General features: G+C 46.0%; 1 protein-coding gene across 1 annotated transcript; it reads right to left on the bottom strand.

Annotated features, from left to right (window-relative positions):
* Positions 1–1058: 1058 nt before the first annotated feature.
* Positions 1059–19861, bottom strand: Beta-phers (phenylalanine--tRNA ligase beta subunit). The gene is made up of 15 exons (XM_077676057.1): positions 19674–19861; positions 19331–19386; positions 18988–19085; positions 18861–18917; positions 15720–15908; positions 14979–15129; positions 13248–13356; positions 11286–11418; positions 10462–10513; positions 10181–10242; positions 8533–8827; positions 6489–6581; positions 3884–4001; positions 2435–2590; positions 1059–1490 (listed from the first exon to the last, which is right to left on the bottom strand). Exons 1-15 carry the CDS (start codon positions 19729–19731, stop codon positions 1339–1341), a joined length of 1779 nt encoding a protein of 592 aa, XP_077532183.1. The 5' UTR covers positions 19732–19861; the 3' UTR covers positions 1059–1338.
* Between the last annotated feature and the right edge of the window lie 1821 nt (positions 19862–21682).

Consider the following 21682-nt stretch of genomic DNA (forward strand, 5'->3'; position numbering starts at 1 on the left):
TATGAAGTGTAAATAAAGTGTACATATTGTACATTTTGCGTTAGCTTGGAGTAGCTCATTGTTTGCCACGTGCCGTTGACCACTAGCCATCGTTTCATCAAATCATCGCCTCGATCATTGGCGTTGGCGACCGATCCACCTGATGCGGGTCACAACATGATCTTCTCTTTTTGAGTTTAACTCCTGGGTTAAGGCCAGTGGCTTACAGAGAGCATGCAACATGCCAGGAAAGGGATTGGAAGTAAATGGAGTTGCGCCTCATTTGAAAGGCACGCGAAAATAGAGGAGGTGCCATTCCACACTTGGGCTCTTTAGTTACGAGTCTCGGACTCACTGTGGGCTTCTTGAACAGCGATTCTGCATTCATTTTCAATGTATACTAATAACCTTCCATGTATACATTAACCTTCAAACTATCTGCAGACTATTTGCGGTGAGTCCGAGACCATAAATGGAAGAATCCCAGTGTTACGGGAATATTGCTGAATTTGCTACTGTAAGACCTAAAATACAATGGAGACATGCAACACATACAAAAGCAGTATGCACTAGCAGGAAGCATACAGGGCTGACGGGCTTGTCAAGCTGCTTCTATGCAGCTTGTATCGTCGGCCATGCGATGTACAAATGGCAAATAAATAAACATTGTGAGTCAGTGTGCATCAACAAATCCAACGCGCTTAAAAAAGTATGAAGCAGAATGTGCAAAACCAGGATTACAGCTCATGGAAGTCAAGTAATATTGCATTCACATATATACCGTACTTAAATAAAAAAATTGTGCTTAATTATTGCAACTGAGGCATGTAATATTTGGCAGAACTGTAAAAAAATTGAGATATGTGTGTCTACTGGTTCACATAACAGCGTTTACATTTCACATGTTCAGCATATGCCCTTCTGTGTGACAAACCTGGAAGATGGGGCGCAGCGGATGCCTTTTCAGCCAGACATGTGCACCACATCTGCTTCTGAACGTGCAGTCAATGGAGTAAATGGCCGTGTACGCTGTCTAACCAACGCAGCAGCCCCGCAAAGAGAAACATGCTGTAAGCCACTGCAAGCTTCAGTTTCTTTATTGTGCATCACATTCTCTTTAATTTAAGTGTCCCTTACAACCCACCTACTCCGAGTGCAGCTGTTCTGTCCAAGAGGTGAATGAGCGAGTGACCTTGTGAAAAATGGAGGCCATGTCCCTCTCGCACGGTTGTGGTCGAACCGAAGCAGTGTCCAGGATGAGAGCAGCAGAGCACCATCCCCCGGACTAAGTAAGCGCGAATTCTTAATTGTGCGCACATCATAGAGCGAAAAGTCAATCAGCCGTCACGAGAAATGCAGCTAAACGAATGGCTCGATGTTGATCTCCACGACAGAACAAGGCAGCGTGAGGTCAAAGGCGGCTATGACTTCAGGATGGAGCACGCCAATCGTGCCCAAGGGCTTGCCTCGCACGACAATCTCGGCACACCGGCCTGGGAAGAAGGTAGCATCTGCAAGGCAAATTGTCACAATGATTAGGCCAAATGGTTCAGCGACAAACACAAATTGCGCACTTTGATAAGCATTTTTCGCAGCTGCTCAACATGCATAGCAAAACGTCATTACGCAGGAAACACAAAAAGCATCTAGCATGGACAAGAACTAACTTGGCATGATGAAGGTAACTACGTGTCTTGCCTGAACGAAATGCACTGGTAGGAATTGGAACAAACAAGGCCCTCTGTACGACTTCGTGCTCCATTTTGCACTGCACTTTTGCCTTGGAAACATGCAGTAAATGGCCCCTCCAAACCTACCCCATCTGGGACTAACTTCACATGCTTGTGGCTCTGCTGCATGGTACGAGTATGATATGCTGAACCACTGGCTCTTTATACAATGTTTGTGGCTTGCACTGACTGCAAGTAATTCTTTCACGCCACTCATTTGTGTCCTGAGATTTGTTCAGCACAGAAGGCTCATGCACACTGTATGCAACTAAGAAAACAAGACGAGGACAAAGAAACCCCACTGATACACAAGAACCTTACTCTAAACTGTCTTCGTACGCAGGGCAAAGACGACTTCTGCAGAATCGCCATTAATATGTATTGATTAGTAACCGAAGTTCATATTGAGTGCACTCGTCGTGCTCAAAAACATGCTGTGACAGTCATTTTGCCTTCATCTGTAGTAGCGAGGAGCTCACTGCAGGTGGGATTGTTACGAGCATGCTTGGCTGTATTTCTTTAGTGATAATTGACCACCTGTTCTCCACAAAAGTTTACGAGGAATAGGCAATAGGCTCTGCAGCCACAAAATGGCTGACCCCATTTACCCAAAGTGCTTTCAAAAGAGACAAAAACCAACAAAACTTGCACGTAACGGTAACAAGCAGCCATGCCATCCCGCTCTTATATTATGCTTTGCAAACTGAACGACAGGGGGGACTGACCGTCGGCCGGTCGCAGGTGGTACTGGTCGGGGCCGTCCCCGAAGGAGACGCTGAGCAGCTGCATGAAGCGGTCGAGCAGGCCGTGCACGATCTCAAAGCCGGTCGTCTTGCCGCAGTACAGGGCACACAGGTGGCGCTGGTTCACCGCTCCGATCTCTGCCAGGGCAACGAGAAGGGGAGGGAGAACAGGCAAGGGGGAAAACGAAAACGCGTGTCTGAGCCCCTTGGGCTGCAATCGCAGCTCTCCTGGACCCTGGGCACAGCATGCAGCCCAGAGGTCGCGAGTGCAAGCCAATACTCTGCAGTGTTGAAGTGCACCAGGCTGCAATAACACGGGGCCGCAGAAGGCAGCATTAGCATGGGTGAGAAAGGACACCAACGAAATGTGAACTATGAACAATTCTAAGCAAACAGCCATGTGCTTCTGCATATTTTCAGGCTTGGAAAGCTTGCTTTCGATTTGAAATGAAAAACAATGCAGAGGCAAAATGGGGAAGGGGGGGGGCTAAAAATAAATAAAGAAAGAAAGAAAGAAAGAAAGAAGAGACCACAGTGCTTATTATTATTATTTTATTTTAATGCCTAGCATCCCTTGGCCAGTAACCTGGGGTTAGGGGGGTTTCGACGGAATTTTAATCCGTGCTTTCTGTGCTGCATAGTTTTTTTGTGGTCCACTAGCACACCTACATGCCTTCCATAATATCGAGCATGAGGTTTAAGTATATTAAAAGCAACACCTTTCCAAATTACTACCACTGATGACACAGTTTATACACTTCCACATTGTTCACAGGTAGTTTGGGCCAGATTTATGGCAAAACATAAATACATAACCAAAGTTATGGTACACTGCACACCGTACACTTCCACTAGCTGATGGGTATGAAGTGATACAGCCCATAAAGTGCCTTTTCACAATAGAGCAATTTCCTCATGCAGTTCTTTTTCTGTATTTCCATGTTTAGTAGATACGGCTACTGTATGTGGAAACTGAACAGGCAATCTTGTTGAAAGCAGCTGATTGTATTATTCAATATGAGAATGCAGCTGTCAAGAGCAAGTAATAGCAAGTTACGCATCAAGCCAACTAGAGACAAAGCCGTGGAGCCCAAGACGATCCAACGTTGGTGGAATAATGAATAATGACAGCTCTGGGCTTTAACCACACCAACCATGCTGTATACGTAGTCAAAATCACTAAATGAAAGCCGTACAGTAAAACGTGATGTGAGAAGGTTTGATGAAGAAACAATGAACTTAGTACAGTCATGTGTTGCCAACAAAGACATGTCGACCCGAGAGAAGGGCAAACAGCAAGCCCTCAGTACACACTAGTTGCACAACATGGCATGTTCCCTCATCATTATCCCCGGCCCAACCAAGCAAGCTCGCAGCCCACTTTCAATTACAGGCCAGGGAGCCCAGCAAGAACAGAGCAGGCAAGCATACCATCCTTGTCATCCTTGAAGACAACATCTGAGATCTCAAACAGCTTCAAAGGCAGGGGCATCTTCTTGTTAGCATTGAGAGTCTTTAGGAGGCCTGGTAGTAACGTAGTGCGGGCCACCTGAAGAACAGAGGCAAGTTTGAGTCAAGTCGCAGCAATGCGTGGATGGTAAAAACATCAGGGCTCCCACCATGAAAAATGGGCATGATGCGCACCTGTTCCGAGTTTGTGTTTTCATTATAAAAAATAGTGGGGAGACTGGTCAAAGAGTACTGTATTTGCACGATTCTTACGCGCCCCCGACTGTAACGCACAGATGTTTACTCATGGAAATCTCAAAAATATTTTAAAAATAAAGATTTGCAACATCCGACTAAGTTTTGCCCACTGAGGGATGCATATACCAAAATTTACTCCCAAGATTCTGACGGATTGTCTTGGACTGGATTGAGCTGGATTTTGGAAGGAGTTAGTGCCCATGGCAATGCCATTGGATGCTTTGAAGCAGATTTTAGTTTTGCGCCCAATTGCAATGCGCACACAAATTTGTCAGCTGCTTTTAGCAAAAGAAAGGCGCGCATTAGAATTGTGTGAATACCGTAGTAGAAGACAAAGTAACAGCTTTTACAGCCCACTTCACCCAACAATTCTCACATGAAACTGCTAAGTATGACACCGTGTGTCACATAACGGCCCCACATATTCTCGGGTGCACAAATGGCAAGCCATTTTTACAAAAACTTTCTTACCCCTTTAGCTATTTCAGAATGATTAAAGACAGCACTTAAAGGAGTACTGACATGAAATTTTAAAGCTGAGATAACTACGTAAAATGCTTTCTTTTTATCAGGAGATTCCTCCCAGCAAGTTTCAACAGCAACCGTTCTGCGTAACATATTTTAAACCCATTTTAATCTCCGCCCACATGAGAAAGCCCGGAGCGGGCCGACACGACATCATCTGATGCTTGTCCCAAACTGCCGACGTCGGGGCTCCCGTGACGAAGCCAACGCGGTGGCTGTGGTTGGCGCGCTGTTCCGGCGTGTGTACACGTCATGTTTTAGGGACTGACGTCCTACTGCCCAGGCGTGTGGGGACGGTGAAGACCTTGGCTGGTCTGGGCGGGCGCGTGTGCGCGTCCAGAGCGGCAGCGGTACGGCATGAATGGTGACGTAACGTGATACTTCCTGTCATGGCGGCTCGGTGTTCGTTTTGTTGTAACCGAAACTGACACGAATAAGCGACGCCGTAAATGAATGTTTACGCTGCGCTCGACCGTCTAATGTGCCGTTCTATGACTGGTGGGCTGGTAGGCACCTATAGCAGCGAAAAAACGTAGCACGAAAATTTTGTGTCAGTACACCTTTAAATAATAAGCCGAGGGTCGGAAAACCCGCTTGTGTCAGCCTCCGGACTTGCACTTCGAAACTTGCATGCATCATGTGCACACACGACTTGTTAATTGATGCCTGTAGGCACAACATGGCTAAGCCTTGTTTCACCAACTTTGAATGGTTAGAAGCGAAACTCAGCAACGGCTTTTCATATCTCGGCTTTTCCTACGACTTTGCTTGGTTCGATTTCAGAGCGACTGTTGGGGCAATTGAAGCGATCGAGAAAGGGGCTGCCCTGCAGGGAGGAGCAGGAGGGTACAAGGAAGATGGCGGTGGTGCCCTACATACACATTTCGCATCGCCTAAAAAAGGTCGCTGCGGACTATTGCGTCGACGTGTTTATGGCTTGGAACAAGCTTGGCAGAATCTGCGGAAGCGTTGCTAGGAGAATAGCTGGAGAGTGCGAAGATTCTGAAGAATGCATCGTCAAGCACCGGGACCTGTATGTAGAGTGCAAGAAAGGTGTTGTGTACAACATTCCGTTGGACTGCGGAAAGCGTTACATCGGCCAAACCGGTTGCTGCTTTTAAATGTGAGACTGCGCGAGCATGAGAATTCCACGAAAGGAACGCCGAACTCGAATCTTGCACTACACTGCAAAGCCTGCAAAGGGTGCCAACCAGCTTGTAGGAGTGCGACGGCAGAATATGCGCACAAAGATGAGATGTGCCGCCTCATCGTTGAAGCTTACAAGATACGGAAAGCAGGAGCGCGTGTGACGCCCAGCCATCGGTAACACTACAGCAAAATGAAGTTTGATTTTTGGATGCAACTATTCAGGGTCATGGGGGATGGTAATGCATGATAACAAAAGTTATCTTCATGCTCTTTGCGCATGTGTTGTGAATGAACAATCGAGTATAAATGTGTGTGCGTTTTTGTATTGAATAAACAGTTGCTAGAAAGTGCTCGTGTTGTCCTCTTCTTGTGTATCGCCTGTCCGCGCTTCAAGCATGAATATCACACAATAACTATACATTTTACCCCAACACAGCTTCGGCATTGAAAGCACTGAAAGAACATTTCACCGGTCGGTGCAGCTACTACAATGTAGACTTCACAATGCACTTGCTCAGACTCTGCATGTGGTGAGAACCATAATTTTGCAGCACCTGCCAGAGAATTGCTTTGGAATTAAAGTAAACGTTGCAGCTGTGTTGCAACTACCTTCCGGAGCACTAAAACAGGACCACATACTCAAATGTCCACAAACCTGAAATTCCAGCGTCTTTGGGTTAGAGATGTGCACAGCAACCTTGCTGCCCTCAGGTTTGCGGATCTTCTCTGCAATGTCCTGCTCTGAGCACTGCAGAAGAGAAACATTCACCATCTCTTCCTAAGGAAAGCTGAGAGAAGCGCGGAAGCTTTCTCAGATCAAAACTGTGTCAAAAGTGCGTCCAAAGTTGGAAGTGCGCCCAATTCTTTTTATTTGTTTATTTATTTGTCTTCACCAAAGTGGAAGGTGACCAGGGTAAAAGCCGTTCTGCGACTGCTTGAGGGTTCCTTGGCCACCCGCGGCAATGACGGGCGCCGATCACAAACAAACGCACATAGCCGGCATGAACAATTTCAGGAATTATTCAAGAGTACGCGAGAACAATGATCAAAACAACACTTACACAGCCACAACTGCTACTACAAGTATGGTAAATACGGGCAAAAGGTTTACAAATACAAGCATTAAACAAGTTTACATGCTTTAGTCTCACAAATGGACAAAAATGAAACAAATTGATTGACAAATTGATTGTAAAATCTTCAAAGACCCAAATAGGAAGTTAAGAATGATCCCACACGAGGATTTTTCGTGCACATAGTAATCGCATCTACAAATGATCCAAATTATACCGATACGTGGCTTATGAGATAAAGGTACTCTAATGTACTCCTTCTGTTCATGATAGGTGCGTGTATTTTCTTGTCTAGAACCATTCCTTTTTTTGCAATTTTCACGTACCTGTTTTGACACAATGGAAGAATGGTTTCACACACGTGCTATGTGTCCAGAGATCTTATCACAGCTTTTCGGTCGACCGAGCTGTCTATAGGGAAATGCATTAGATTTTTGACAGGATTCCATCAGCCCCACTAAGAAAGCTTTCGCTCTAAGAATAGCTGTATTTAGCATCACAGCGCCAACTCAAAGCTGATCATAAAAGAATCATACTGGACTCAGCCCGCTCACATCATACCTTTAGTCAAAGCAGCACACAAAACAATGCTTGACGAACACTGTACTGAGTGCACTAAGACTATCCTTCAACGTTGCTTTTATTAGACTGTAATTCCCTTTCTGTCTAGGAGCTTGGCCTCAATGTTTGCGTGCCTTTACAAAGCCAATATTTGGAGTGCACTGCTTTAAGTAGTGATAATCATTCCACGAACCAAGTGTCACCAATAATGCAGACTGCCCCTTCAATATTCCTGTCCTTGAACCTTTGCCTTCCATATTGGCAAGGTATGCTTAATACGTTTTTCCATACACGATGCAGCGAAGCTTTCACAGCAAACTTCGGTTGCTTTATTTTGCCTACACATTTAATTAACTCATTTACCCTGTTGACAGCTTTTCAAGCACGACAACATCTTATGCAGAAATGGACTGGTAGACTACACCTGCAAATGCTGGCGACCATGCAACTGCAAACGATGCGATTAAGTTTCTGCTATGCCCCAGCAGTTCCACTTAGTGAGCGACAAGCAAACAGTGCTGCCCAGGTGAGAAATGAAGCGGGGGTCGCTAGGCAGTTAGAAATATAGCTTCCTCTGCAGCTCACAAACCTCAATAGTTTTTGAGCTTAGGGACTCTCCCCTGTACCGTAACAATTTTCATTGTTACATCAGCAGTTTCTGTTAACCCCATACAACAAAGCTGACAAAAAAGATTGCTGGAAGACGATAGGAGGGAATGGAGTATTGTAACTACTTCAGCCCTGTTGCATCTACATCACAGCCCACCTCTATACAAGCAGCCAAACCACAATTTTCTGCGGGACGTCTGCCCGAGGTCAACAGATGAATCCTCCACACCACAGTCCACCCAGGCACATCCTTTTGAGCACGTATCACAACACTCTACACACCCACCGTTGAGGACTGCTGCAGCATGCGTCAACTCTTGCATTCCTGTTTCTGCCTGCCTCCAGAATAGCCACAATCGTGGTGGCCAAAGCACCGCACTCTCACTACCCACCAACCCTTTGCAGCAGCAGTGACTGTCAAATGAGGAAGACGCCAGCGTGGCCCCTTTGGCTCACCAGGGCAAAGGTGAGTGCCTCGGTGAAGCCCGCGTGGGCCATCTCGAAGCGCAGCTGCTCGGTGAGCTTGTTGATGGGCAGCTGCTGCCCCGGGGTGCAGGTGGGCGGCATTGCCCGGGGCAGGTTGTCGTAGCCGTACGAGACGGCCACGTCCTCGTACACGTCGGCCGCGTGGAGGACGTCGTGGCGTGTTGGGGGCACCTCCACTCGCAGCTGGCCGCCTGTTCCTTCCTCCGCCCCTGCCGCCTTGAGGCCCATGCGGCCCAGCAGGCTACACAGCTCCGCCTCACTCTGGCTGCGTTGGAGATGGGGGAAGGGACGGCGAGGCATGATGAGGACTACAGCAAGACTTCCTCACACACGTGGATCTGCCGTCAACATTTAGGGTCGTTGGAATAGCAACTCTCAACATCAGCCTCACGTATCCCAGAAGTATTGTCCCACTTTGCTTCTTGAAAGCAGAACTACCGACAAGAAGAAGGGAAATACGACGACACGAAGCACCTCGTGTCATTGTTTGCTTTCTGTTCTCCTCGTCGGCAGTTCACACTTCAAATTTCACAAGGCAAGTTCACAAGGCAAAATTTTTTACCCACTCAGCTGTGTCTTTCCATGGGACACCACCCTTGGTGTTGTCCCATGTTTAGTGCCTACACGGGACAGTTACACATTGCTCTACCAGCACCTGAGCTGTTGGCGACAAGGGGGCTCGACATGTCTACACACAGCTTTACCCAGCAAGTTACCTCGAGTTTCAGCCAAGCACAGAATCAGAATCAAAAGAGAGGATCTTGTTGCCATATCTACAAGAATACTGGGAAATACCGCAGCTTTAGAATTTGCGACAGCTCTGACATTGGGGAGGGATAAGTGGCGTGGAACGAAACCAAATATATATATATATATAAAGCTTCACTTTCATTTCGACAAAATTTAGATGGTAAGTGTGGTTGAAAACATAAAAAAAGAAAAACACACATGGGCATAACTTCTTGTGGATGAACACAGAAAAAAAGGCTGGAGAAGGAAGAGGGGGAATCACTGCACTGCTAACTCATTTTGACCAGGGTTCTCATGAGAAATCAGGAAAATACCTTACAGCCACCACCAACACACATTGTTTTTGTACTGCTGAAGAAAAGACCCCTGCACGGAATTCGGAACAGCCTGCCCTGTGGTCTGCATGCTTTTCCTGTGGTTGGCTCTCCTCCTAGCCTCCCTACTGTTTGTGTCTTTCTATGCCAGTTATCGTACACCCTAAACATGTCCCGAACTGAAAAAGGAGAGGCCACGGGTCATTTTAACCTCCAAACATTTGTTTTTCACGAAAATGTCTCTCCGAGCAATAACTGCAAGTCTTTCCCATATTATCCCAACGCATACTTCCTCAGCCCACAGCACTGCTGCATCTGTAGCCTTCTTCCAAATATGAGCACTTTAATTGTGCCTGTGTTCCTCAGAATAAGTAACGTACTGCTGACATGGCAACGTAACTAATATTGGCAATGATTATCAGCCACCAAGCCCCTCCAGTGTCAGCTGTACTCATGCAAACAAAGCCATTTTTCACAAGTCCCACAGAGGTCCTCTTGCTGCTAATTGCAAAGGCCTGTTACCAGTGCTGGGCACAACAGCCCCTCAAACTCACCTCAGTCCAAGCAACTCATTGATGTCCTTAGAGGCCACGTCCAGCTGCCAATACTTGAGCTCCTGCACGGAACATGGGACAGGTTAGTTCCAAGAAGCGAAATGAGCACAGAGGGACCGGTCTACACAGGGCAAGGGCAACATGCGGAAAGTATGCCAGCCAGCTAGTTCAGCCTCAGATTCACAATGGCTTGCATGCGACCAAGTACGCAGGGAATGCAAGGTGCTGACCACCAATGCAGCCTCAGTGACGCAGCATCCCAAAACTAAATGGACACTCACAGGGTACAGTGCTGCTGTTCCATCGGGCATGACCACCTTGACTTTCTCGGCCCTGTGCGAAGACAAACGCAGATGAATAAGATGAGGCACCACAAAAGCCACACAGGCATTGTGACAAAGTGAAAAAACATACACAACAATTTTTCGAACCAACTGCAGTTAGCAGAGCAGAGCTGTGCAACAACTGAAAACTTCAAATACTTCACAGATACTGTTTTTTACTTGACTCAGTCTACAGTGCAGTTTTACCATACGAAGAAAGCACTAAAATTTTTAGTAAGAAAAGAATAAAAAGCGGCTCAGCCACTCAACATCCCAATTTTTCAAATTTCGGTGCACAGCCTGCACCTCGGGTTGGGGCTTTCACACGATGGATCTGCCATGCTGATTGCAGGAAAGTAAGAGAAAGCGCGGGAGGGAAGAGGTCCGATGCCAGACAAACGGCAAGACGATCAGGAAGGCTTGCATTTGTATCGTGGGTGGCAAGCTCAATGAAAAGGACTGCCACAGAAATTCTCTTCCTCACTAAAGTGCCACCCTTCTAGGTCTATGCCAGAGCATGTTGAGTTGAGATAAGAGAAGTTCCAGAAGAGCGCAGTTTGTACTCTTTGTGAGTAGAACTTAAACACCTATAATTTAATAGTCCGGAAAAAAAAAAAAAGCCTTGAAACGGTAAAATGTGTTTTTGGGAAAACTCGCACTCACTCAATTGAAATCTAAGAAAATTTTGGTGGTTCGGTATTTCTGCAAGCCATGAACAAACAAACACGGCGGTACATGGGCAGTGTCAAAAGCGGCCACTGCAAAACTGGGAGGGTGCTCACGTGTAGGGCTCCTTGCAGTACTTGCTGAACATGGTGACCAGGGTGTCAAGAACCACTTTGGCCTTGTGAAGGTCCGTGGCTGTCACCTCAATGAAGACGTTGCGCGTGGACAGTGTGATTTTTGAGTGGTTGCCTGCAAAAGGAAGAAGAAGGGGTCGTCGCTAAGAAAGTTACCCACAGTCTGGCACATTCCTCCATTACGAAATCACAACCCCCATTGTGAAGGCAATCACCTTTGCTGAAAGCGATCAGAATAGCGGCCACTCTGACCTGGAATCGAACCCGCATCCTAGGGCTCAGCAGCATGACGCCTTGGCCACTGAGCCACTGCGGCGTGTTACAAAAAGGAAGAGTTAACTTTCACAAAAAATTTACCATCCGTTGCCAAAGAAATCTGAGAGAAGTGCGAAAGCTAAAAGTGCATCCAAAAAGACCAAAATTGCAAACGAAAAAGAAATCCATGCGATGATTTTTTGCGCACTTGCTAAACACATCTACGACTAATCTAAATGTATACCAATACATGGTTTATGAGATAAAGTTACACTACTGTACTCCTTCTTCATGATCGATGCGTGTATGGTCATGCCTACAACCATTCCTTTTTCACAATTTTCAAGTAACCATTGTGACAAAATGAAAGCGCGGTTTCACACAAGCGCCATGGGTCCAGAGATCTTATCAGAGCTTTTTGGGCCCCCCACCGGTCTATGGGGAAACACATTAGTTTTTTGACAGAACGCCATCGGTCCCACCGAGAAAGCTTTCGCTTTAACAGAATTTTGAGGTGTGCACCCCTTGGTGCATCAGATACACTGCAAGTACACAACTGCCAGTACATCAAAAGTAAATAAACGTACAATAAAAAAATCCTACACACTCAGTTTCTCATTCTCTCAAAGTAATTGGATGCTCGCTGGAACAATGTCTAAGCCCTTATAGCACATTCTTTAAGTATATGAGTATGCCTCTAAGGTACCTGTGAGGTATTGATGGGACCATGAAGCCAACATGCAACCTTGCTTTGTTCAAAAGATTGGGCAGCTTGACCTCACCGATATTTTGGTTGACAGGAAATGTTGCTGCCATCACTGAAGAAGTTGAGGTGCCAGGGGGGAGCTTTTAATTAAGTTCAGAGATGGAAGCTGCCTCCAAACCAACCCCTGAGCTAAAGGTTTACAGTAGCCAACTGATTTTTCAGACCTGAAGGGAAACGAAAAATAGTCGGAATAAAAGAGCAGTTCGAAAAGTCCGTTAGTCATAACTTCTATGGGACAACTGGCGGTCTTTTTGGGAAAGTCCGAAATATCCAGCAAGTTCGAGTTTTCGGAGTCCGAAAAAGCGGTCGGCAAATGGTTTTACAAAGCTCTTAGCTTGGACGTGATTTTTTCGTTCCAGTTCATGACTCTAAAATGTGAAATTGTCTATTTTAGTTATAATATTGGCCACCATTACCCAATATATTTGCCAAAATATAGCACTTGCTTTCATGTGATTCAATTTGATTCAAACAAATCATTACTTGGTGTGCAAAAGGAAAAACAAAATATTGCATACTTCCAAGGGCTTAGTAACTACGTCAGGCAGAGGGGGGATTGCCTAAAATGCAAAGGCCAACTCTGCAAAATTTACGCTATACCTCTGTATTTGCTCTTTCCATGCTAGTCTCTGCAACACATGGACATAAATTTCGGGAGCGAATCGCGATGCTTCAAAAAGCACTGAGCTGTAAAAATGCAATTTTAGTGAAAAACACAGGATGAAGAGTTGCAGCAACGATAGTGGTCTGTCACCTTATTCCCATGCCATGGAGCCTGGGAGAAGTTCATAGATTACTCTAAACTTTTAACTTTCTTGCTGGCACTGTAGGCACGTGATGTTATTTACGAGAGACCACACGTGAAAGGAACTGTGGTGCCTTCAAAAGAAGGGTGGAAATTCCTCTCGTGCTAACGTCCTCACCATTGATGATGGGGGGCAGAGAAAGCACAGTGCCATTGGCATCTTCAATGACTGGGTACACGGGCTTGTCCTTGATGATGTGGAGGTAATGCCTTAGGTGGCTGTCCTTCTGCAAAGGAACCCAGCGGCACTCATTTAAAGGGACCCTGCAACACTTACCTTCGACTACTCGGAATGTATTTTGGGGGGAAAGTCTATTGTCCCAGCAATCTCCTCCCTCAAGAATTATGAAAATCCGTTCACTATTACCAAAACTACGCGCGATGAGAAATCTCGCATAATTGTTCCCTCTCAACTCGACCGCGGACAACTGGGGAGTTTCTCTCTTTTCTCGACAACGTGGAGGGGTCTAATTCCGGTCGGTCCGGTGCCACAAAAAAGCAGGCATGGCTGCCTGCTCGCAAGTGCACGCTCAGGGTGGTAGGGCGTTTTCGAAGCAATAAACGTTTGTTGTCGAGTGGTCTCGTTGAAAGGGGAGTATTGAGTTTATCACTCAAACTCCGCGCGCATTCAAAACACAAAAGAAACAGCAAAACTATGCATACAGGTTCAGGCATAGAAGAGGTTGGTACACAGCGTTGACGACAGCAGATCGTCAAAGGAAATGAGAAATAAGTCGCGAAGTTGACCAGCGACAGCCACTAGGACAGCCATGGCCAAAATGAAGTCGTTTAGGCCATGCTAGGGGGTGCATAACGAGGAAAGTTGAAGACAGCGCGGTTGGTTTTTCTGCGCCTTTCACAGCAATTTGCTCGCTAACCGCGTCACGTGCACGTGTAATATTTGGCTCAGGTATTCCTGGCAGTGTAATCTAAACGTCGCGAAGGTTTACTTGCACTGCACAAAGAGTGTTGCAGGGTACTTTTCAGAAAGGTCAAGCCTCTCGCTTTTTGAAGTTGGAGGGCAGTGCAAGCTTCACTTGCAAGCTTCATGGCTTTTGCCTGCAAAAGCTCGATGCCAGAAGCTTGGTATGTGGCTCGTTGTAGTCATACAAACTCCACCAGAGAGAATTCCTTTCTTCAAGCCCTAGAAGCTCATAGCAAACCCATGCACTTCTTTCTAAAATGCACATGCCACCATTCCTCTTGAGGGGAGGGGTCAATTTGATTCAATTAAGTTTTACTTGTCCCTTATGTACAAAGAAAAAGAATCCACTGCAAGGAAGCTACTACACTGAGAAGCTTGAAGGCAACTGCCTCCTAGAGGCAGCGAAAATCAATCCACAAAGTAAACAGCAAGTGAGAAGTGCAAATAAGCAGTCGAATAAGCACTCTTCATTCCCCCAGATGACACATTACTGTCCCTTACAAGGTGAACGATCATCATGCGTGCCTCCAGCCAGGACAATGGGGTGCCATGCTGCTTTACTTCTCTACCACTGCCTCCTGTGCCACATGCAATTGAGATTCCTGCTCCGTGCTCTGCTTCTCACCAACCTAAAGCTTGGGATGACCTGCCACTGTGGCCATCGTTTATTTTTACCTAAACTTGCAGGGCTTGTGTAGCATCATACGCATTGGCCCTGTCTTGCTGTAGTGTATCCATTGCAGAAAGGGGAAAAAAAAGAACCCTCCCTATTGCCTCTCACGAGAAGTAGGGTGAGGCCCCCATTCGTCTTTCTGAACCTCCAATTAACAAGGAGCAAGCCTCAATGATGCATTGCAATGCATGTGCGGATCATTTGTTGCTTGTTTGCCTTACACCCTGGGAGAAAGAGGGGCAGAAACGCACCGAGTACAGGTCCATGAGTTCGTGGGCTGAGCGCTCGACCGTGTCGTTGAGAGGCACAAAGCGGATCTCCTTGGGGTCTCGCGCACTGTACACAAAGGGGCCCTGCACAGTGTCCAGGTCGTGGGTGCCTATGGACACAAGGGCACGCCGCCTGTGAAAAGAAAAACGAGGGGAGTACATAAATGTGCATCAAACACCACTCAAAGCACTTGCAATTAGGGGGGAAAGGGAACCGGACAACACAGCACTATCAAACCTACAGTGTGAGCAGTCCCTTCTGCCTCAGTTCTGCCCTCCTAACAACCACCAACCACACTGACTTCCCCACCCCACCGACGGGATCAATCAGGATTCAGTTCTGGCTGAACATCGTGAAGTGTGGCTTAGTAACAATATAAGGAGATGACCAATACTCAGCCCTGGTAACGTGACTGGCCACTGTAGCTACAGAAACACTGATGTTCCCCACCCCATGTGTCGGTCCTGTGACCTCACGGTCAAGCCAAGAAAGTAAGACGAGACCAGTTGCAACCAGACAATACCACTTTTACGTTACCCCTGCCCTCTTGCCCAGCACAGCTCCCAGTGCCCCAATGTTTCTTCGTGATCATGGGGGGGGGGATATGGCTATTTCGTTGTATGCTCCTGATGCATTGCACTTCATAGCCACCACTTCTGGAGAGCGCCATATAACAGTGCTTGCGACAAAGAGGCAAAATACCCTTGCAATGTACTACTCACCTGCCAATGTTCTGGTGCAGCTTGTCCTGAAGGTCAATGAAGCTGTTGTACCGGTCCTGGGTGAAAGTCACATCGCGCAAGATGGCCGCCACCGCAAACGGCCGCACTGACGCCGTGCTCGAATCGACGCGAAGCGTGTGGAGTCCATCAGCGGCGGGCTGCAGGGCTCGATACCGTGGAGGCTCAATCCTGCACATACAGCGTGTTGTCTTGTAAAATAACTTCTTTATAAACAGTGGCGGATCTAGACCGACTTCTTGGGGGGGCGGGGGTGGGGGGGGGGTGATACAGGAGAGCGGATCAGGAGAGTGGACATTAGTGCATGGCCATGGGTGGCACACAGGAGAGCACTGGCTCTGCTAGTTCAAAGGATCAACGGGTGCTTTAAGGGTGGCAGTGTGCAGATTCCCCACATTTCTGCTGAGTTTATGAGCATTGGTCCCAAGTATCATAGAGAAATCGAAACATCTCCACTCACAGCACGACTACCGTATCTTGATATCGAATAGTCCGTGAATTGTTGCAGTGACGCTACTTATGGCCTCGTGAAGTGGTCCTACCCCTTTTTTTCCTCCCACTCTGAGCACCCCCCCCCCCCCCCCCCCCCTTTTTTGTTGCAGTCATGCCCCTCGGGTTTGCTGGGTCGCTGCCTTTCGAGTGCGGCCGAGCGCACCGAGGGAAGACTGCCGCTCCAGACCAGGGGCAGGCGTGGTCGACCCGAGGAAGTAGCGGGGCCGCGGCCAAAGTAGAGGCGACACCAACCGAGACGACGTCAAGGCTGCGTCGCGGCGAAGTACCCTAACAAGACCAGGGCGACAAGCCGTCTGCAGGCACTATCAATAAAGTTGTCGTACCGTACTGTAGTCATGCCCCTTGGTGGAGGGCTAATGAGTCCACAAGTATGCACGTTTTATATCTTTTGTCCAGCCTTGCTTGCCACCACGAGGGTACACGTTCTCTGGCAAATAATTTTTTCATTAATATTGCTAAACAGCGGGAAAACTGTTGAACGTTTCTTTTTGAGCTAGACCAGAGCATGTAAGTACCCCTATTTCAGTTTTAATTTGTTCCGCATGCGTTGCATGGGTGCACGAGTGCAGTGAAAAAATTTGTGAAGGAGGGAGATACCGTTGCTTTTTATCACCGCCCGTACCTACAATAGCCAGATACAAAAGCGCAACATGAGCTGTATATAATAAAAATGAAAGCTTTTTGAGTCTTAAGGGGGGACACTGGTCTTAAAACAGCCTCTTTTAATTTTCTAGTGAACTTTGTGAAACTTGTCAGTCTTGCTGCTTTTCTCCCACTGATTTCAGATATGCCATTATTTTCTCAGTAGGTCAATTAGTTCCCAAGATAATTAGCACTAATTAGCCATTTTTAGTCAAGCAATAGACGAAACAGTGTTGGTCATAAAACTGTAATCTTTATATTTTCCAATACTATGAACCCTGGTGAGTGCAATAATCGAAGCAGTTTTTTGATGCATCACTTGGAACTAATTTTAAAGCTCATTAAACTTTGGTAGCACCAGTGGCAAGGAGCCATTTTGAGTGTCCATTTCAAACACCAAAGTTTAACGAGCTGTAAAATTAGTTCCAAGCGATGCATCAAAAAAACTGCTTCGGTTATTGCAATCACCAGGGTTCATAGTATTGGAAAATATAAAGATTACAGTTTTATGACCAACACTGTTTTGTCTATTGCTTGACTAAAAATGGCTAATTAGTGCTAATTATCTTGGGAACTAATTGACCTACCTAGAAAATAATGGCATATCTGAAATCAGTGGGAGAAAAGCAGCAAGACTGACAAGTTTCACAAAGGTTGCTTGAAAATTAAAAGAAACTGTTTTAAGACCAGTGTCCCCCCTTAAAGAACTATTTCAGTTTATAAAACTCGGAACCAAGATTACTGGTACACTCCTTTTTGTAGAACCGGTTTTGGTCGGCAAATGCTTTGTTATACTGTCCCTGACACACGTAATAAACTACTTGAGAACAAAATTAGCATAAAACACAGTAGTATCCATGCGACTCTCCAAGCCCTGCTGTAGGTTGCAATTGTTTTTCTTCTTTTTTTTCCCCTTTTTTTTTCCTTTCGAGTAAAATTTGGAAAGTGAAAGCTGTACGCTGGCTCCGATGAACTTTATTATTGTTTTTTTAATGTATTTTTTCTTCTCAGAGCTATGACATGTGTCCTTTCTTTATACAATGTACGTTTATGTAGCGCACCTCTAAATATGTCTAAGTTTCAATGAAGGCATGTTGATGTTTAATAATACTTCTACTTTTTTTTTCTCTCCTAAAGTGTTTCTTTTTGCGTGTGTGTGTGTGTCTTTAATACTGTATGTGATGTACCAAAGTTTGTGTTCAAAATCTCGCCGCCTGCCATGTAAAAGGGGGTCTCGGGTCTCCTCAAGTGACCCCAATTCGCTTTTTTCACGGGCCTACCCTCATCTATGTGATGAAAAGAAATGAACTGAAACTGAAGACCGCTCCAGCAGGCGACTAGGCAGCCAGGAAGTCTGTTGGATTCACCTCACAAACCCCAACATAAGGAAGATGTACACAGCAGATTGAACGCCTTCTGCTCGACGACTCTCCCAAACGGCAGCCTTCCCCAAGGTTCGTGACATTTTCATTTTGGTGAAATAAAAAGTAACTGAAAGGCAGTTTTTAAGAGAAGTGCCATGGTGAATTATACAACTGCACACGCTAGGATAACAGTTGTTCAGCACTGGCATGATTTAGGTGGTAACGCACTTGGCTCCCCTGCTGGAGAGCTTGGTTCGATTCCGATTAGAATTTAAATGTTTTTCACTCATTACAACAGTGGCCATTTTCTGTACAGGACAAGAACGTTGCGGTTTTTGCACAATTGGGCACTGAGGGCTTAAAAAGTCAGCCTGCAATGACTATAATACAGAGGAAGAAAATTTTGTTCTGTTACCTAAGTAAGAAACAAAAATTTTTACAGCAGACGAGAGAATGCTAATGCTTGTCAGACCATACATTTCTTGCTGGCAGGACAGATTTTTTGAAGGTTATTACGTACTAATGCTGCACAGAACCATTTGCAGTCTGAAGAAAAAAACCATTGAAGACGCATTGTATACAAAAGAACAGTGCATGTACTTACTTGCCCTTGAAAATGAGCAGCGCCCTCGCGAGCCCTTCAAGGCACAGTAGGTCGTACCTTCAAGAGAAACAAAAGAAAGAACACATGTAAGTGATGGAAAAGACTGAGCGGTAATGGGAAAACTCACCGGTTTGCAGGGATGTCAACCCGAAAGATAACTTCTTCAGATGCGCCCTCGGCTTTCTGACTGCCTTGCTCTTTCGAAAGCATCTGTTTTTCGCTGGTCTGCAAGCACATACCGGACACAATCACACACACACATTACTGGCAAGCAATAAAACGACATAGACTGTTCTTTTCGGAACTTTCCCTTACATAAACGAAATGAGAGATCAAGTTACACACAGGCAGAAAAAAAAACCCAGCAAACTCAAGTAAGTTCTGTTTACACAAGAATAGCGGTCTTCATGTGTGATTGAGCACGAAATATAATCGATTTGTCATGAGCAAAAATGCATGATGCTACGTACCACCTCGTCCAGCTCCAAGCCGTACTCGAAACACAGGTCCGCGAACTCATCTTCGGCTGCATGCCGCAGTGAAGGAAATAAGTTTCTCAGTAGTTACGATCAAAAGTACGCAGACATAAGGGAATGCAAACGTAAACAATCTAAGGTGCCGAATGAATGAAGCACGTAACAACAGCTCAGCTAGTAAGCATTTTGGGTTGGCTTGTTTTGTTCCTAAGTAAATAAATATTTACACCGATCGCTAATTTCGCAGCGTTTAAAAGTATGACGCAAACCAGTACAACGAGTCTGTCACAACCGGCAGCTTGTGTTACAACAAATCAGAGCCGACGATGTCACTCACTGTATGTTCTCCCCAGTACTTCGAACAGCAGAGATGCTTTTACGTTCACTGTTGGCATTGTGTTGCTTTCCTTGCCAGCGTATTTGTAAAAGAGCGCACTTCACGAACACCACGCGAGCCGAAACAACTTAAAGAAGCAGCACGCGCTGCTGCAGATGTGGCCGACGACTTATGACAACATGTCGGATTGCCTGCCACTGGCTCGAACATAGTGCTAGGGATTCGACTTGTAGGCATGAAGCTTTTTTTTGTTTGAATCAAGTAAAAACTGAAGGGTAGATGTTGCTCTACACAACTTTATTTTGTTTAAAAAAATAATTTACAACTTGTAATTTACAAACCAAAAAATGTTTTAATGTCACCAGAGCACGAACTGGCGCTGTAGTCGTGTCTTTCAGTGATTTGTGAATCGGATTGGAAGCGTATGGCTAGTGCATAGTTTTCCGGATTGAGCTTCTTTGCTGGGTTGTTTTTTGTTTAGGCTGCGTCTGCTGCAACCCGGGGCTTCCGAGCCGATTCCCCCCGAAGTTGGCTGCTGCGCCCCACGGAAGTGACGTTCGTCAACAAAAAAATTGCGTAACTGCATTTAATTGCAATTACTTCAATAGTGTTGCATATATTTTCGGCAGTGACACACTAATATTACAGTATCAAGATTTATTTTTTGCCTGAGTTTATTGTCTTTTAATATGACATCACCTAGTCACCGTGACGTCATAGACATGCTTTGTAGATGTTTGCATTATATTTTTCTCTGCGAAACTCGAGTTTGTTATGTGACACTCGCGTAGAAGTTGAGTAAACAAAGCACTTTTTATAGATTTACCACGGGTTTTACGAATGACCTACGGACGAGCGGCATGGAGAAGAGGCCGAATTCCATCGAAGAGCGAATTTTGGCCCCGTACTGGCCTACGTACGGGTAGAGTTCACTCTAGTACGGGCTTGTCTGTTCCGTGGTACGTCTGTTCCGAATTTGTTCTGTTGGCCTGTTTCAAATATTCCAGCTTCGCGCGGTGCCGAGGCAAGCAAGAATGTACGAGCGTCGGCGTTGTGCGGAGTCGCTCACGAGTGGTGCGGTGCTGCGCTGTGTTTTCGTTTCATATGAGGTGTAATTCACAGTCCGATGACTATTCGTGGCAGCAACGCGAAGTGCTGGTCAGCGCTTGCGCAGAGCGCAATGTTGTCATATCAAATACGTACGTATCAGAACCAAATGTTGCCCCAAAATGTGCAGTGAAGTACGAAGCACCGTGTTGCCTTCAAAACGTGACCGATGTGTGTGGTGCGTCATAGTTTTCCAGAGGTTTGTTTGTGTGAAGCTGCTGGCGCCGCAGTCATCGATGCTATCATCACAGTCATTGTTATACACGGTGTTGTGTCGGTATCACAACGCGAGGCAAATACTTTGATACTGCTCCGTACTCGACTTGCAAGTGTCCAGATTCGTGTCGCTGCAGGAGTGTATACGTGAATAATCTAGAGCCCCATCAGCTAGCAATGGTGCGTCGCAGTGACAGCGAGTTTTCGTTCGTTCGCTTCAACTTGCCGTGATCCCTGTCGTTACAAGCGTGGCCAAAAAATGCGCCGGATATCTGTCGTGGGTTACTGTGGCATTTTCCGTGTATATTGTGTTCGTGTGCTCCAAAATTTACGATGTCGCCAAACGTACGTGATCGTGCCCATTTATGACAGGCTAGGTGATGCGTCAGTGGCTTCAGCAATAACAGATGCTACGTGCTGTGTTGAACTGTTATATCTACATTCTAAGCATACCATCTAGGTGACCCTGCGTAGTTGTTGTTTCTATTTGCTCTAACCTCAGTTGCCTTGTTCATCTTTTTTGCAGGGTATTTTTATTTACGTGTGCACGCAGCATATTAGCACTAAATCAAATTTACACACTTACCTGTACATGCCATAACCCTCTTTGTAATCACGTGTGCATGTGCTACTGTTACCCTGCAGTATTTCGTCAGCTACTGTGCATGCTAGCAAAGATTGTTTGC

Source organism: Haemaphysalis longicornis, unplaced genomic scaffold (genome assembly GCF_048455015.1).
Source record: "Haemaphysalis longicornis isolate Haplotype H1 unplaced genomic scaffold, Haemaphysalis longicornis Haplotype H1 scaffold_7, whole genome shotgun sequence".
Lineage (NCBI taxonomy): Eukaryota > Metazoa > Arthropoda > Arachnida > Ixodida > Ixodidae > Haemaphysalis > Haemaphysalis longicornis.